At 40.9% G+C, this 18,431-nt stretch overlaps 1 protein-coding gene across 3 annotated transcripts in view; it reads right to left on the bottom strand.

Annotated features, from left to right (window-relative positions):
* LOC126426792 (uncharacterized) overlaps positions 1–18,134 on the bottom strand; it is a 60,309-nt gene extending 42,175 nt beyond the window's left edge. For 2 of the 3 annotated variants that reach the window (XM_050088787.1, XM_050088789.1), the window contains exons 1-2: positions 18,014–18,109; positions 3,348–3,517 (exon numbers count right to left, since the gene is read on the bottom strand). In XM_050088787.1, the coding sequence (XP_049944744.1) occupies positions 3,348–3,435 (88 nt within the window). In that variant the 5' untranslated portion in view covers positions 3,436–3,517; positions 18,014–18,109. Of the gene's footprint in view, positions 1–3,347; positions 3,518–18,013 lie in introns of all 3 variants that reach the window. The other variant, XM_050088788.1, reaches the window with a different exon arrangement.
* Between the last annotated feature and the right edge of the window lie 297 nt (positions 18,135–18,431).

Below are 18,431 nucleotides of genomic sequence, written 5' to 3'. Positions count from 1 at the left end.
TTTAATTGTGTATGAATGTTAATAAACGTAAATTTTATCTAATTTTCATAAGTTACCAGTGATGTGTGATACGTATGTCGTAGAAAATCAGTGTTTGTGTAGCGCTTGCTGTAAGCAACATGTCGTATCCCATTGTCTGTATTTACCGTAAACTAACGATTACTTTCATTTGGTTTTCGACTACAACCTCTAATAATTTCAAGAGATTAGTAGCGTTTATGGAAGGTGCTACTGCAGCTATATTGGAAACATCGATTTGCCTACGGTTGCTTCATATCTTAACAGTGACTAGCTATACTTGGAGCTTAACTGCTCCAGAACATAAAAAAAACCGGAGGCTTACTTCAATGATACCTGTTTACTGTTCTGTAAAACATTACGCCATCCACAACACACTGCAGCCCTACTGTGAACAGCGTCCTCGAACGTGGGAAGAGTTAGCTGACGTTCATAAGTTAAGATCAGTCCCCTGGAAGCTACTGTATATGGGTGTTACTGGAGAGTTACCAGCAGTCATGTATCAGATATGCCACAAATACCTGATTTACTATCATCTCCTGCTGTCGCTTCTACAGGGAGTACATGACCTGTCCTCACTGATCCACTTGGCTGTCAGCAGCTTGTACAGGAAGTACATGATCTGTCACCATTCATCCACTTTGGCGGGAGCGACATGTCAGTGGCAGGACTAGGCTCCCTGTACAGGGGTGGCGGGGACCAGGGATGACTCAGCACGTGGTACTCATCACCCTAACCAACGAATCTGAAGTGCTGTCTTAGGACTCTTAGAGGAGAATTTATCTGTCATATCTGGTTTTACTTTGATGTGAAGGAAATAGAGGAAGTCGGTTTGTATACGAAATTATGAGTAAATAGCCATGGGAACTGTTGGATTCTCCATTTAGCTGGTTTCGTGTCAAATTTTGCAGTTGCCTGTCAAAGATGAACTCTGCAACATCAGAATGTCTCTCTCAAAAAAAAAAAAAAAAAATAGTTACGGTGTGGGACATAACACAGCTAAAGGTGCGTTGGTAAACGTTTGTGAAAATTATACCGATACGTTCCACAGACAGATTACTTTTATCACTGTAAGGGTCTATGGAATACACAAGGTGATTTTTTTCTACCATGTACAATCTCTAGTGGTTGATCAATTTGAGGATAAGGAACAAAAAATGTCGAATGATGTCCGGAAATGCATGGGGTTCCTATGCCAGAGACCATTTATTCAGTCATTCTTTGTTACAGAAGCTGCAGTGTAATACCATGCAGCTACAGTTAAAGTATGCATGATATCCTCCTAGAGGGTGATACTGTTTCTCGCACATCATGACCTAGGATGCACGAAGTCATGAAGGACGTACCCGAAATGATCAGACACTAGAGTTGGAAGAAAATGTAAACAGCACTGTGGAAGGCGACCGCCATCTCAGTACCAGGCAGTGGGCCCACCACTACAGGGTAAGCCAGACGACCGTGTGAAACGTTCTCCATAACAACTGGTACTACCCTTATCAGTTACAGTGCGTGCAGGACTTACTAACGACAGACTTTCCACATCGGGACAAGTTTTGTCAGTGGTTTCTTCACCAGGTAACCACGATTCCGGGATCTGTGTCATTCATCCTATTCACAGATGACGCAACATTTACGTGGAATGGTGTCTTCAACTCTCATAACAGCCATCTGTGGGATGGTATGCAGAACGGCCATAACAGCGAATCATCAGCATCGGTGCAGCCGGAATGTGTGGGTCGGGATAACTGGCGGCCATATTTTGGGACCAGTCTTCCTTCCACGTCGCCTAATAGGCCGGAACTATCGGCATTTCTTGCGGGCGTCTTGCTGGAAGAAGTGCTATTGATGATTCTAATGGTTATGTGGCTGCTACATGATGGGGCTCCATCCCACTTTGCCGATAACGTTCGGACGCATCTGAATCGAGCAATTGATGGATTGGAGAAGGTTGTCCATTTGCATGGCCTGTTTGTTCACAGCATCTCAACCGGTGCGGTTTCTGGTTATGGGGCCACCTCAGAAGTATCGTGTTCGCAGAGCGCATTCCAGATGTGGAGACACTGGAGCAGCGTATTCATCCTGCCTATGACGCTGTTTGTATGCAGCCTGGCCGGTGCGAGCGTGTGAGACAGAGCACGCTACGGCGCGTATACACGCATGGATTGAGGCACATGGAAAGCATTTTCAGTACATACTGTAACTGTAGCTGCGTGGTACAGCGACTATTAGACTGTAGTCTTCGTAACAGTGTATGATTGAATAAGTGGTCTCTAGCGTGGAAATCATTCATTTCCGGACGTATGATCGTTAGACCTTTGTTGTTCCGCATGCTGTCATTGATCAATCACTAGAGTTTGTACACGGTGGTAAAAACACCCTGTCGGCCGGAGTGGCCGTGCGGTTCTAGGCGCTACAGTCTGGAACCGAGCGACCGCTACAGTCGCAGGTTCGAATCCTTCCTCGGGCATGGATGTGTGTGATGTCCTTAGGTTAGTTAGGTTTAATTAGTTCTAAGTTCTAGGCGACTGATGACCTCAGAGGTTAACATAGTGCTCAGAGCCATTTGAACCATTTGAAAAACACTCTGTATACGCAACATGATGACCAAATGGCATTCCAACTGGAGCTTTCTACAATACCAAAGGAAATGATACACTGATACCCAACGATGTTACGTAGTTCCCTCGCAGTATTCTTATGACTGCCCTGTGGCCCAAAGCAGTTACCCCAACAGGTTCACGCCTGTGTGTACCACGGGTGAGTCACGCTCGACTCTGCCAGTTATGCTACATGCATAACAATAATGTCTGACGTACGTATGGCCTATCGTGCAGTACTGAATACAAGTTTGTGTGACCCTTGGACGAGAGAGATTTCTGAACAAATGAGGTACAATTATTTTATATCGTCTCTCGCTGTTCTAAAAATAGAACCTCGATATATTCAAGTAGGCTACTAGTCTAGTGTGTTTGAATAAGACAAGCAGGCAACAGGTGTCTCAGGCAGCTGAAGGGAAGCTTGCACACGCTCGCATTCACACGGCGCTGGCGGGGACGTCTCAAACCAGAGATAAGACTACCGTGATTAAATAAACTAGCACCAAAAGAACCACTTGGACCATGAGGTGTTTTTAGTAGTAATGGATGAAACACTTACCTGAGTTGTCGGCTGTTAATCTATGTACGGTGACTTCTGTATACGATTCCGGAAAATAAATTCGTAAAAATCTCAGTGCAAAACTTAAATATTTACTTCATTACTTCACAAAAAAATTGCTGTCCATTATCATACCCAGCCTCATAGGAATCGAAAAAAAATTTAATTTTTACCTGTAACGGAAACTGGGCGACTGTAGCCACTACACATGACCACCGCCACAAAAATGCGGATGAAGCAACTAGCGTTTCTGCGGAACATCACGGAAGGTCGCAGGTGTCGGGCCAAGTAAAAAACTTTTCCCTCAAAATAACTTTACCGAACTTGCCGTCAGATGAAGAACCTGTAATTTTACAAACAAGTGGAATCACAAAACACAATTCTTTGCAACTACTTGTATAGTAAATAAAGAAGCGTAAATTAATATGAACAACACCATTTCACAAGATGGATATCATTCCGTTGTTCGGAATATACAGTGTGATTCACGAAGGTATGCAAATATTTCAATATGTTATTGTACAAGTAAAACTAGAGAAAAAAGTTTGTGTAAACGCAGGTCCGCAAATGTTCAACTACGGAGTTACGGCTAATAAAATATTTTGCCTGAAATGATCCAACTTCGGTAATATGAAGCCATCGCAAAACTGCACGAGGTTACAGTAAAGCACGATTTCCATTTAATATGTTGTTATTCATCTGGTGAAACTAATAAGAGATGCTCCAGGCGTGTATCTGCAGTAGTTTTTCAGAACATCCAGTGAAGCAAAGAAGTAACTTCGTAAAATTTTTTATTTATTACTTGGCCCAATTAGTTTTTTAAATTCGAGGCGACTGCACAAAGATTTCAGCAAAAGTTGTAGAGAATTTAATTTTGAAATAATGATGCTAATAACTTTAACTGAAACTGTATGAATTTGTCAGATAATCTGCTTTTATTAATACCATATCATACGTGAATTCATGTTACAGTGGATAAAACAAACCTCAGTGTTAAGGAAGTTGTACAGTGGGCATACAGTTTCACAACACATTCACAATAAATGTTCAAAAACGTGTTCACTGAGTTCAATGAATTTAGCTACACATGTATGAACTGATTTTGTTGCTCGTTTCAGTTTCACAGAGTTGTTCTTAATTTTGCCTATTGCATTCACAACGCTAGCAAGTAATGCCTCACGTGTATTGACTTTGTCCTCATAAACTATGTCTTTCACCCATCTCCGTACAAAAATATGCATTGGTGTTAAATCGGGCGATCTGAGTGGCCACAGACGTGTCCATTTATGGCGAAAATGTTCATTTAAATGTGTAGTGATGGGTTGGCGAAATGTGGAGGCGCGCCGTCACGTTGAAAACACATTTGCAATCGCGTAGCAAGTGGAACATCTTCGAGCAAGTGGGGTTTTCTTCTTGAAGGAATAGTAAGTACGTCTCGTCAGTTAACCGTGCTAGGAAAATATTTTATTAGATTCATCATATCAATGACGACGAAGTAAACGGAAATCATGCTTTACTTTAACCTCGTACAGTTTTGCGATGGCTTCGTATTAGTGAAGTTGCTAAATTTCAGGCAAAATCCTTTGTTAGCCGTAACTTCGTAACTAAACATTTGCGGACCGATGTTTATATGAACTTTTTTAGTTTTACTTGTAAGATAACATATTAAAATATTTGAGTATGCTCAGCAACCACCATGTATACTGGCTGATCAGCTGCACTGTTTAAGACAAATACTGTCGAAACAATTTAAGAGATCGTTATGATGTTTGCACCTGATTAATTGCGAGAAACTGCTGTATGAGCGACGTATAGTCCGTTGTAGTACTCATATTAATTGCAGGAGACAGGGATCAACTTCGCGTTTTCAAATGAAACCATAGTATATGTCTATACGTTGTGATCTGGTATGCAGAGGGAGAGAAGGACGGGGCTGTGTCTCACCTACAGCAGGGGCGTTAGCCGGCTAGACGAGCCTCAGGCGGCTAGAGACACGCCAGCGTGTGCTTCCGAGTGTGCTGCTGGCGGGAACTGTGCTCCAAGAAACATAGGGTGAATCAAAATGCGTCATCCGATTTCAAAACTATCGTGACTGTTATGTTATTTGACATATGTGTATGAACAACTTACTTGTGGAAAGAGCAGGCCCGAGTTTTACACCATTTCAGCCAGTCAGCAGCAGTGTGCGCCCGTTTCAGTTCCAGTAAAAATGGTGTCGGGACAACTGAAAGCGCTTTGTGTTCAAAGTTTTGCGCACTGCGGGTCAGTAATAACCGTTCAGCGCGATTTTCGTGTGGAACATCCTATAGCACAGATCGTTAGACAATGGGATGAACAATTCCAAGAAACAGGTTGTGTGTGTAAGGGCAAATCGCCGGGCCGTCCCCGAGTGTCTGACGAAGATGTCGAGCGCATCCGCCATAGTTTCACAAGCAGTCCGCAGCAATCCGTTGGTCACACAGCACGACAGCTCAACGTGTCCGCGATGTCCGTCCTGGCGTTTGTTGCGTAGACGTTTACATACGAAACCGTACAAAATTCTGCTACGGCAAGCTTTTCGTGAAGGTAACAAAACGACAACGTGTGGAGTTCTGTAATTTCGTTCCCGGAAAGATGGAGGATGACAGTTCTCTTCCACACTTAGAGCTTAGTGACGAGGCAAAATTCCATTTAAATTGACAATTGGGATATGATCTATGAGTACGTGCGTGCGAGTGCGCGGAATAATTACAATAATGGACCACACGCTTCGCAACAGCACGTAGCAAACTGTGTCAACGGGATGTCGTACCAGCATAACAGGGGACAACCAAACGCTCAGGGTTACAGCAGTCATAATAATTTCAACCGCCGCAATGGAAAACTACATAGCAAATATCCAAACCAGAATAGATACAACCTGATTTATCAAAACACACAGCAACAGTACGGTAACTCACCAATAAATCACAACTGTAATTACAAGCATCCGAACTACTGGAAATGTAATGGAAAGCGTCACAAGGGAAAAAAATGGAACAATAATAACGGGCCACAACAGTATAGTTAGCCAAGTCACTTCACTCTCTCCCATCAAAAGAATTCTTTGCAGCCTCAAAATGCGACACATTCTTACCAACTCAACCAACAGTTCAGGAAAAATAATCAGGACAATCCGTCGCATGCTTTTCTTAACACAGCCAGTCACAATAGCCAAGGAAACCCGACAATTTTTTTCATGCAGTCGAACCAAGCATCAAACGCAATGTCAAATGACACGCAATTAAGTGATGCACATTTCGTATGGTATACGAACGCAAGTTTTGAGCCTACTACTCAAGTAAAATTAACTGACATTTCAACTCCACCTAAGTCGGAAAACTAGTAGCAGCTTCTTTATGCCTCCACAGGGAAGCTGCGGAACAAAATTACAACACCCTGAAGTAACATTAGAAGACAAGTTAAGACAAGCTCTCATATCTTTAATCACTCATGCCAACCTAAGAAAAAAGGCGCATGACAAACACATTACCAAAGTCTTATCGTATCATGCAAATGAACGAGTGCTTTTAAAGACCGACTTCAAACCATTTTTGACTTATCATAAGAATTGCAAGTGGCAGTACTTGTATGAAGGACCATTTATTATACTAAGAAAGCCGCACATTGGTTGCTATCTATTAGCTGACCCTGTATCTGGATGCATAAAATGATTGTTTCATCACGCAGACTTTTTATATATATATATAAGTGTACATAAGAATATTGCACAGGACTAACACCCTGTCCACCTGCCTCCACAAGAGAAGTTATTTATGTGTGTGCCTGAAATAAAAGAGATTTATTGTAGGAGAGCAAGATTTGCCTTAGATGTTAAGTTTTAAGTTAATTGAGCCATGAGCAGCCACAGCCAAAGAGCTGAAAAACAAATAATATAGGAGGGACGTGCTAAGTGCCAGCTGATACCACTAGTTTTAAGTATAACAAAGCTCTCTCCTCTTGAGTGAAATAAATTAAAATGATCATTCGAACCAGAATGATATCTCGTAAATAAAAGTTGATTAAGGTCGCTTACTCTTAGGAGGGAAATGTTTTGTTATGTATAAGAAGTGTTTCATAACAATTTTTATGAGACCACCCGTGAAAAGCAGTTGATACAGACCGCAGCTTTACATATATGTGTCAAATATATCAATAATTATCCAGGTAGCAGGAAAGAAGTGTGCAACTCAATTACTCTTATTACAGTACCGAGAAAACCGTATGCGCTCATAGGAATTTTACGGCAGAGTGCAGCTGAAATACTTACAAAAATCAATTATAAGTAAAATAATTTAGTACAAGAAGCATTTTTTATATTATTTTAAAATTTTTTTTTGGGAACCCAATTTTACGATACCCAGAACAGAAGATAGCTAACAGACACTGTTCACCGCTAATGCATGGTATAAGTAATTTTAGATATGTATAGAGAAATGCTTGGAGAGCTGGATCGGACGATATTGTAACTACTGTATCGATTTAATTACGCTAACTACTTATCATGGAAAAGTAGCGTGATAAGGCACAATTTATGTTACGCTCATCATTTCATAGGTCATTAAAAGTTTAAGATCTTTTCACCCCATAAAAGTCTATTGTGTTTTCCTCTAATCAGTATTCTTATCTTCCTACCTTATCTAGTAGAGAAGTGAATTTTACGGACTGACAGCAAGCTTGATTCGTGCAGACTGTACGTATGGATGGTCGTGACACTTTAGTTGTTGACAGAATATGCATATTCTCCGCGAACCGCGAATTCAATTAAGGTTTGTTATGTGCAACTGCACGACTGAGAACACTAAGCTTCCCAATTTCCCTAATGGAAACTTGAACATGAGCTGTTCATCCCATAAGGGAAGCCATAATGACTATGTCTTCAAACAAACGACGTAATTAACAGAGAAAAAATATGAGCTGAACTTGAGAAAAGAGTAATTATTGTAAAAAGAGAAGAGTAACAAGTTTTCGAACAAGGTGTATGCCCTAAACCTAAAGTACTTTGGAAGCACAAACTATGAATAAGAGACACTTTTTTTCGTCAGGCATTGTAGTCACAGAAATTATTTTTCCTTTGTAAATAATATTTAGACATAATATGTATACCGAATGTTAATTCGGTAGTAGGTGACTATGGATTGGGGGTAAGAAATCAAAGAGGAAGCCGCCTGGTAGAATTTTGCACAGAGCACAACTTAATCATAGCTAACACTTGGTTCAAGAAACATAAAAGAAGGTTGTATACATGGAAGAAGCCTGGAGATACTGACAGGTTTCAGATAGATTATATAATGGTAAGACAGAGATTTAGGAACCAGTTTTTAAATTGTAAGACATTTGCAGGGGCAGATGTGGACTGTGACCACAATCCATTAGTCATGAACTGTAGATTAAAACTGAAGAAACTGCAAAAAGGTGGGACTTTAAGGAGTTGGGACCTGGATAAACTGAAAGAACCAGAGGTTGTACAGAGTTTCAGAGAGAGCATAAGGGAACAATTGACAGGAATGGGGGAAAGAAATACAGCAGAAGAAGAATGAGTAGCTTTGAGGGATGAAGTAGTGAAGGTAGCAGAGGATCATGTAGGTAAAAAGACGAGGTCTAGTAAAAATCCTTGGCTAACAAGAAATATTGAATTTAATTGATGAAAGGAGAAAACAAAAAAATGCAATAAATGAAGCAGGCAAAATGGAATACAAACGTCTCAAAAATGAGATTGACAGGAAGTGCAAAATGGCTAAGCAGACATGGCTACAGGACAAATGTAAGGATGTAGAGGCTGATTTCTCGGAGGGTGGGGGGGTAAGATAGATACTGCCTACAGGAAAATTAAAGAGACCTTTGGAGGAAAGGGAACCACTTGTATGAATATCAAGAGCTCAGATGGAAACCCAGTTCTAAGCAAAGAAGGGAAAGCAGAAAGGTGGAAGGAGTGTATAGAGGGTCTATACAAGGGCAATGTACTTGAGGACAATATTATGGAAATGGAACAGGATTTAGATGAAGATGAAATGGGAGATATGATTCTGCGTGAAGCGTTTGCCAGAGCACCGAAAGACCTGAGTCGAAACAAGGCCCCCGGAGTAGACAACATTCCCTTAGAACTACTGACAGAGAGCCAGTCCTGACAAAACTCTACCATCTGGTGAGCAAGATATATGAGACAGATGAAATACCCTCAGACTTCAAGAAGAATGTAATAATTCCAATCCCAGAGAAAGCAGGTGTTGACAGATGTGAAAATTACCGAACTATCAGATTAATAAGTCACTGCTGCAAAATACTAACGCAAGTTCTTTACAGACGAATGGAAAAACTAGTAGAAGCCGACCTCGGGGAAGATCAGTTTGGATTCCGTAAAAACGCTGGAACACGTGGGGCAATACTGACCCTAAGACTTATCTTATAAGCTAGATTAAGGAAAGGCAAACCTACGTTTCTAGCATTTGTAGACTTAGAGAAAGCTTTTGACATTGTTGACTGGAATACTCTCTTTCAAATTCTGAAGGTGGCAGGGGTAAAATACGGGGAGCGAAAGGCTATTTACAATTTGTACAGAAACCAGACGGCAGTTATAAGAGTCGAGGGACATGGAAGGGAAGCAGTGGTTGGGAAGGGAGTGAGACAGGGTTGTAGCCTCTCCCCGATGTTACTCAATCTGTATACTGAGCAAGCAGTGAAGGAAACAAAAGAAAAATTCGGAGTAGGAATTAAAATCCATGGAGAAGAAATAAAAACTTTGAGGTTCGCCGATGACATTGTAATTCTGTCAGAGACAGAAAAAGGACTTGGAAGAGCAGTTGAACGGAACGGATAGTGTCTTGAAGGGAGGATATAAGATGAACATCAACAAAATAGCAAAACGAGGATAATGGAATGTGGTCAAATTAAGTCGGGGGATGCTGAGGGAATTATAGTAGGAAATGAGACACTAAAGTAGTAAAGGAGTTTTGCTATTTCGGGAGCAAAATAACTGATGATGGTCGAAGTAGAGAGGATATAAAATGTAGACTGGCAATGGCAAGGAAAGCCCTTCTGAAGAAGAGAAATTTGTTAACACCGAGTATAGATTTAAGTGTCAGGAAGTCGTTCGTGAAAGTATTTGTATGGAGTGTAGCCATGTATGGAAGTGAAACATGGACGATAAATATTTTGGGCAGGAAGAAAATAGAAGCTTTTGAAACATGGTGCTGCACAAGAATGCTGAAGATTAGATAGGTAGATCACATAACTAATGAGGAGGTATTGAATAGGATTGGGGAGAAGAGAAGTTTGTGGCACAACTTGACTAGAAGAAGGGATCGGTTGGTAGGACATGTTCTGAGGCATCAAGGGATCACCAATTTAGTATTGGAGGGCAGCGTGGAGGGTAAAAATCGTAAAGGGAGACCAAGAGATGAATACACCAAGTAGATTGAGAAGGATGTATGTTGCAGTAGGTACTGGGAGATGAAGAAGCTTGCACAGGACAGAGTAGCATGGAGAACTGCATCAAAGCAGTCTCAGGACTGAAGACCACAACAACAACAACTACAACTCCACTTTGTAGTAATAATGCAGTCATCAATTAATGGACACGTATATGCTGCTGCGTGTGAACCGACTATAGACAAGCAATAAACGGACACATATAACACTTGTGCGTGTGGACTTTAACATGACGACCAAATACATGTGCACACGAAATAATAATAACGTGTGGACTGAAAAGGTGGTAACTCCACGGACACGTGTGGAATACCATGTGTGATTTAATGTTATAAGTACTTGCACCACGAAACCACTATGTAGAAAACCGAACTGTGCAAGTGAACAAGTGTTGTACTTATCGCATCCGGTAATGTACCCCTTTCCACAGACACATTCTTCGACACAGCTACGGGAGTTGCCGCATCTGACTGCTTCCGTAATTCCGAGTCGATGAAAAACTGTAAAAACTCACGACGCGGCTAGTAGGCACCAAACGTTCTGCCTCTCTCGGAACACTGCCTTATGAAGCCTTCAAGTTACTATCACGTGACTATGAGAAACGGACGTAACACAGAGTACGCTGCGCTCAACAATCCAGTTTCCTTTGCACAGCGATCGCGGACTCCAAATGTGTTTGAAATACTTTCAACATAAAATCTGATAAAACCATGAGTTAAGCACTTATATACCTTATAAAATCACCAAGACACTAATCTGAAATGTCTCAAACTCGACTTTGACAATTGCTACCGGACTTATAGACCAGGCCAAGTAATGACGAAAACTTGTCGACCCAAATAAAACCAGAAAAATAAATAAATACGATAACTAAGCACTCCTAAGAGAATGAGACGTTATGTACATAAACATTATTGTTATCCTTACCTAATTCACTTTTCTTTTAGGCTAAGTTATTAGTAAATAAGGACACTCTAATACAGATTTTCTCTGAATTTTTCATGTACGGGAACATGATTGGAAGCTCGAACATGCATCAAGTGAAATAGAGACCGCCACCAAACGGCTCAACACGTTGCAGAACCAGTCTTCCAGTTCCTGATCCACGACAAATTTCCAACGCACCATCATATCCAGACAAACACTTCAACCTCCACAGTGAAACTGATGCCCTACGTTTCCTCCACTATGAAAGTGCAATCAATTTCCCTCACTCAAGTGTAGTGCTGCCATTTATACCTGAAGTTCTACCACTCCCAGTGCAAGTCATACCTACCCAAAGCGCAGTGAAACTTTTTTTTTTTTTTTGCATGTCATGAAAGCCATAAATCAGTCTAGTGCTAAGAGTTTAGCGCAAGAAATCTACGTCCAGACCACGACAAAAATATTCCTGTAAATGGTGCAAATGGCTCTGAGCACTATGGGACTTAACTTCTGAGGTCATCAGTCCCCTAGAACTGAGAACTACTTAAACCTAACTAACCTAAAGACATCACACACATCCATGCCCGAGGCAGGATTCGAACCTGCGACTGTAGCGGTCACGCGGTTCCAGACTGTAGCGCCTAGAACCCCCTGTAAATGTCACTGTATAACAAGAATGTCAGTTCTTTGTAATATATTTTTCCAAGAGTGCACACTGCTCCCAGACTTCCTGCAAAGTCAAATTATTTATTTCTTTGTTATTTTTTAATATTTATTATGCCATGTATAATGTATATATGTATGTGTATCTTTAGCCTAATTTCATTGCCTCTTACCGAGAAATGAACATCTGTTATCCTTGTATAATACATTAGAACGAGTAATTACCCCATGAACAATTTATCATCAATTTCAGTCGTACGAATATATTTACCTGTCATTCTTTATGTCAACCACTTTGCCTAATGTCATATATGAAATCTATTGTAAAGAATTCTAGCAAGTAATACTAATTTGATTGTTTGATTGATGAAAACAATAATATTACAACTACGCGTGAGTCGCGATGATCCTGACGGAGTCATCGCGCCGGCCCGTGGTGGCCGAGCGGTTCTAGGCGCTACAGTGTGGAACCGCGCGACAGCTACGGTCGCAGGTTCGAATCCTGCCTCGGGCATGGATGTGTGTGATGTCCTTAGGTTAGTTAGGTTTAAGTAGTTCTAAGTTCTAGGGGACTGGTGACCTCAGAAGTTAAGTCCCATAGTGCTCAGGGCCACTTGAGCCACTTTTTTTTTTTTTTTTTTTTTTTTTTTTTTTTTTTTTTTTTTTTGGAGTCATCGCTCCTCACTCAGAAAGCAATGTAATATTAATGGATTTCAGATACTTTGCAAATGATGTATTTGTCATAAAGATGATGAGCATCACAGCGCGAGAGTAAAGAGACGAAATATTTTTGTAACGTGCGCCTATATCAAGACGCGCGTCCAGCGTTTAAATTCTCTAAATAAACACTATGACCCGCTGGGCGCAGATATTTAAAATTATTGCCGCAGCGCTTGATACAAGAAGCAGCAAACAGAAGAAAGAACAATCTATCTTTTGTTAAGAAATATTCTAGAGACTTCATTACTCTTGTACTTTTGGTCGCTGACGTGTTAAGACGTACTACATAACATTGCTACCAGTTTTATTTTTATCTTATGTAAAAATTATGTGAAACAACGAAGAAACGTCTCGGTAGCTCGGGTGAAGAAGGAACGGACTGACAAAGCAGCAATTATTGGACTGCGCCATGTACAAAATAAATATCAGCTGTAACCCATGTACTCATTCTGTACCTGTCAGTGTCTAGAAGTTTAAAGTCAATTTGTTCAAGATATATTAATATTTTACGATGGAGTAATTTTCTTCCTATTTTTTTCTTTCACTAACCAAAAATGATGTTCAAATTGTATATTTGCTTTGTACAGGTTCTCTCTTTATCGCAGTGTCTCGATTGTATTTGGGAGACCACTAATGTGTTCAACTTCCGATCTCACGAAATTCGACCAATTTGCTTTCATTTCTATTTTTATATTCACACAGGTCCCTTAGGTATTTTCATCGAAGATTCTGATAGCGTGAAGGCAATCCAGGTCAAAAGGTCAATTAAGAAAACCCCTTGGCGTCATCAATCAGTACGTCTCCTGAACACAATCGAGAACCGACGCATCGGTGATCAATTAATAATCTTTCTCTCTTTTTAAGTCGTACTGAAAAACGGCCACACAGGATAGCTGTAAGTACGCAATCTAGTGTTAGGTTTTATTTTGCCAGTAAATATTACCAATTAACAGTGACAGCATCACTATTATTAATTACTACTATTTCTTATACAGAATGAGCAAGCTACTAACGCCAGAACAGGAAGTGTAAAATGGCTAAGCAGTGATGGCTACAGGACAAATGTGAGGATTTAGAGGTATACATTACTAGGGGTAAGATAGATACCGCCTACAGGAAAATTAAAGAGACCTTTGGAGAAAAGGTGAATCTGAATGAATATCAAGAGCTCAAATCGAAATCAATTCTAAGCAAAGAAGGCAAGGTCGAGAAGTGGCGAGACTATGTAGAGGGTCTACACAAGGGCGATGTACTTGAGGGCATTATTACGGAAATGGAAAAGGACGTAAATGAATATGAAATGGGAGATATGATACTGCATGAAGAACTTGACAGAGCACTGAAAAACCTACGTCGAATCAGGGCCCCTGGAGTAGACAACATGCCATTAGAACTACTGACAGCCTTGGGTGAGCCAGCCCTGACAAAACTCTACCATCTGGTGAGCAAGATGTATGAGACACGTGAAGAACCCTCAGACTTCAAAAGGAATGTAATAATTCCATTCCAATCCCAAAGAAAGCAGGTGTTGACACGTATCAAAATAACGGAACTATCAGTTTAATATTTCACGGCTGCAAAATACTGACACGAACTCTTTACAGACGAACGGAAAAACTGGTTAAGTCAACCTCGGGGAAAATCAGTTAGGATTCCGTAGAAATGTTGAAACACGTGAGGCAATTCTGACCCAACGATTTATCTTAGACTAAGGAACGGCAAACCTACGTTCCTAGCATTTGTAGACTTAGAGAAAGCTTTTGACAATGTTGACTGGAAGTCTCTTTCAAATTCTGATGGTAGCAGTTGTCAAATACTGGGAGCGAAAGGCTATTTACAATTTTTGCAGAAACCAGTTAGCGGTTATAAGAGTTGAGGGGCATGAAAGGCAAGGAGTGGTTGGGAAAGAAGTGAGACAGGGTTGTAGCCTATCCCCTATGTTCCATTGAGCAAGCAGTAAAGAAAACGATAAATTTGGAGTAGGAATTAGAAACCATGGTGAAGAAATAAAAACTTTGACGTTTGCTGATAACATTGTAATTCTGTGTGAGTCAGCAGAGGACCTGCAAGAGCAGTTGGACTGAAGGGACAGTGTCCTCAAAGGATGATATAGGATGAACATCAAGAAAAGCAAAACGAGGATAATGGAATGTAGTTGAATTAAATGACTTGATGCTGAGGGAATTATAGTAGGAAATGAGACACTTAAAGTAGTAAAGGAGTTTTGCTATTTCGGGAGCAAAATAACTGATGATGGTCGAAGTAGAGAGGATATAAAATGTAGACTTGCAATCGCAAGGAAAGCCTTTCTGAAGAAGAGAAATTTGTTAACACCGAGTATAGATTTAAGTATCAGGAAGTCGTTTCTGAAAGTATTTGTATGGAGTGTAGCCATGTATGAAAGCGAAACATGGACGATAAATAGTTTACGCAAACAGATAATAGAAGCTTTCGAAATGCGGTCCTACAGAAGAATGCTGAAGATTAGATGGGTACATCATGTAACTAATGAGGAAGTACTGAATACAATTGGGGAGAAGAGGAATTTGTGGCATAACTAGACTAGCAGAAGGGATCGATGGTAAGACATCTTCAGAGGCATCAAGGGATCATGAATTTAGTATTGGAGTACAGCGTGGAGGGTAAAAATCCTAGAGGGAGACCAAGAGATGAATACACTAAGCAGATGTTAGATGCAGTAGATACTTGGAGATGAAGAACCTTGCACGGGATAGAGTAGCATGGAGAGCTGCAACAGACCAATCTTTGTACTGATGACCACAACAACAACACGTTTCAGTTACGACGAAGTTGTTTTAAAACGACCAAGGTAGACTATTACCTTGGGGCGGATGTTTGGTCACCTAAGTTCCTGAATCCGAGAGAGCGTAAAAATTTGTTCCAAACAGTGCTGGCGCGTGTGACAACAGGTATAATTGTTGGCCCACTATCTTAATTTCTATATTAGCACACTGTTTCCTTGTGTTTGGGTGCAAGATTAATTGCTGTAGAGACTAGGCGGCTTTTAGCGTGCCCGTTTGATGTGTTAAATAATAGATTGAGCCAATAGGTCGCCGGTTTGAACTGAGTGGCTTATCATGATTTTCGGTACTGATTTGTAACTTCAAACTGTCTCTCGGAGCGAGGACTGTAAATTTTAAATCATGTCAGATTCCTTGAACAATTGTGTTGGGAAACCTAATGAGTATAAGAAGCTCTTATTTCAGATTTTGCTTGTATAGAGCGTCTCCATATTGTTCATGAAGATATTTTGGTTTTGTTGTCTATGTAACTAGTAAACCTTTTGCCATTGGTTAGTGTACTAAGAATTTATTTGACTACAAGCCTGATATACATTTAATTTCATTTATTGATTCTTTCATTTTTTGACCTGTTATTTCATTCTGTTTGAATTTAACTGAATGCGTCACTCGGTGTTATGTTCGAAGCAACCGCTGTTGTTGATCTGTGAAGTGTGAGTAGTGTTGCTAGACGGCCTTAGAGTAAAAATACAGTTAAATTTTGTTAACGTTTCATAGGCTGTGGCTCATATAACATGCAAAATTCATTAAACACGGACCTCTGTAATTTTTCAAGTTATCGAGTTTGTTTGATGAATTCGTATTGTGTAATAGACTGTTTCATTTGGGCTCCAGCACCTTACCCTTCCAACCTAGCTTCCTGCCACTTGAAATATTGTACGCAAGAGATAAAGCGAATGAGGTAGCACTGTCTTAAACAGACTGGCCCTGTATTCGGGAGGGTGGATGCTCTACTCTTCATCTACTCATCTAATTTAGATTTTCGAGGTATCCCTAAATCATATCCGCTAAATGCTAGGTTTATTCCTACTATAAGCTCACAGCTAACTATTTGTCGCACTCTTGCCATTCTAGACCTATAAGCCTGCAAATGTCTCTTTATGTGACTTACAGTAATTTATCGTTCCTAAATTGTAATATCAAGACGTGTCCAGTATGCCTTTAAAAAGTGATCTACTAATTAAAGACTATTACTATTACTGCTACTACTACTACTACTACTAACGTCATTACTACAACAACAACACACAAATGCTAAGTATTCTTACATACCTGTTCAACACATGCATGGGAGGGTGATAAAGAATGTTCTGGACATAGTGCAACACACTCATGTGGGCATATTACTACATTCGTTCCTCAGTTTATCAACATTCAGAGGTTCAGTTTTCAGTCCTTCCTTGCCTTCTACAGATAATGGTCGATCTATCGTAGTCGCTAAGTAGCATACCATGCAGCTATAACTGCTGTTACCAAGATCGTACCCAGTACCTGAGCTAAGGGCCAATTTCTACTAAATTTGTGGATGGGGAATGTGTGAAGAAAACAAAAACCTGGTTAACATGTGTGATCGACGTACTATCATGTCCATCTCTGCGATAGCAAGGCTGGTTACTTATGCAAAGTGGTAACAAACCCGAGAAGGCAGCAATAGGTTTATTTCTGGAACGTCCTTGCAGATTAAAACTGTGTGCTGGACCGAGACTCGAACTCGGACCTTTGACTTTAAAGTGCTCTACCGACTGAGCTACCTAAACACGACTCACGACCCCTCCTTACAGCTTCACTTCCGTCAGTACCTCGTTTCCTACCTTCCTACTTGCCCGCAAAAGGCAAAGGTACCGAGTTCGAGTCTCGGTTAAGCAGACAGTTTTGATCTCCCAGGAAGTTTCGTATCAGCGCACACTCCGCTGTAGAGTGAGAGTTTCATTCCGGAACTCTCGCCTGCTTCAGTTGTCATTTGGGTCCGACAAGTTTACATAAAAGCAACTTTCGTTCAAGAACCACTGCTAGTAGCACCAATACATAAATTGTGCTGTAAGAAGCAATAGTAAGTAACTTTCAAAGCTAACGTTAGCCAATACGGGAGTTCTTAATAAGAACTGTCGCACTACAGGTCGCGGAAAGTAATTTAGAAAAGAGAGAAACATCTCGGTCTCACTTTAGTTTTCCCCATTTTCATAGCCGGCACTTTTCAGTGTGGACAACACTGAGAACAGGAGACAGCCAAATTGAGGGAAGTTACACGCACAGTATATACCTACCGTACGTTGATGGAATGAGTATGTAGAGACTCACCAGACACGTCGGGCGCCGCGGCAGCCAGTGCAGTGGTGGTCGGCAGCGAGACTCGCCTCTTGTCCTGGACTGGGCTGCCGCCTCCCACCCACTCTGTCTGCAGTTTTCTTCGAGACCCCCTCCCTCCCCCCACTCCTTCCCCCTCCCCCCTCCGCACCGACAACGATAACCCTTGCATAGGTCTGACGTTCGAAATATTTCTGCCATGTGATCTTAGCCGAAACACTAAGAATTCTTGCTCTTACGCAAAGGCTGTAAGTGAATTCATATCGCGTATCCTGTCACCCGGTGGCCATTCTGGCACCGTAATGCAAAGTGATGCATTCGGTATTTCTAAAATGTTTCACCGGAAATACGGTCGCTCCTTCCAATCATTGCACGAAC

This window comes from Schistocerca serialis, chromosome 11, assembly GCF_023864345.2.
Source record: "Schistocerca serialis cubense isolate TAMUIC-IGC-003099 chromosome 11, iqSchSeri2.2, whole genome shotgun sequence".
In the NCBI taxonomy this organism is placed as follows: domain Eukaryota; kingdom Metazoa; phylum Arthropoda; class Insecta; order Orthoptera; family Acrididae; genus Schistocerca; species Schistocerca serialis.
Note: the sequence above shows the minus strand (reverse complement) of the source record. Positions and strands in the feature narration are given on the sequence as shown.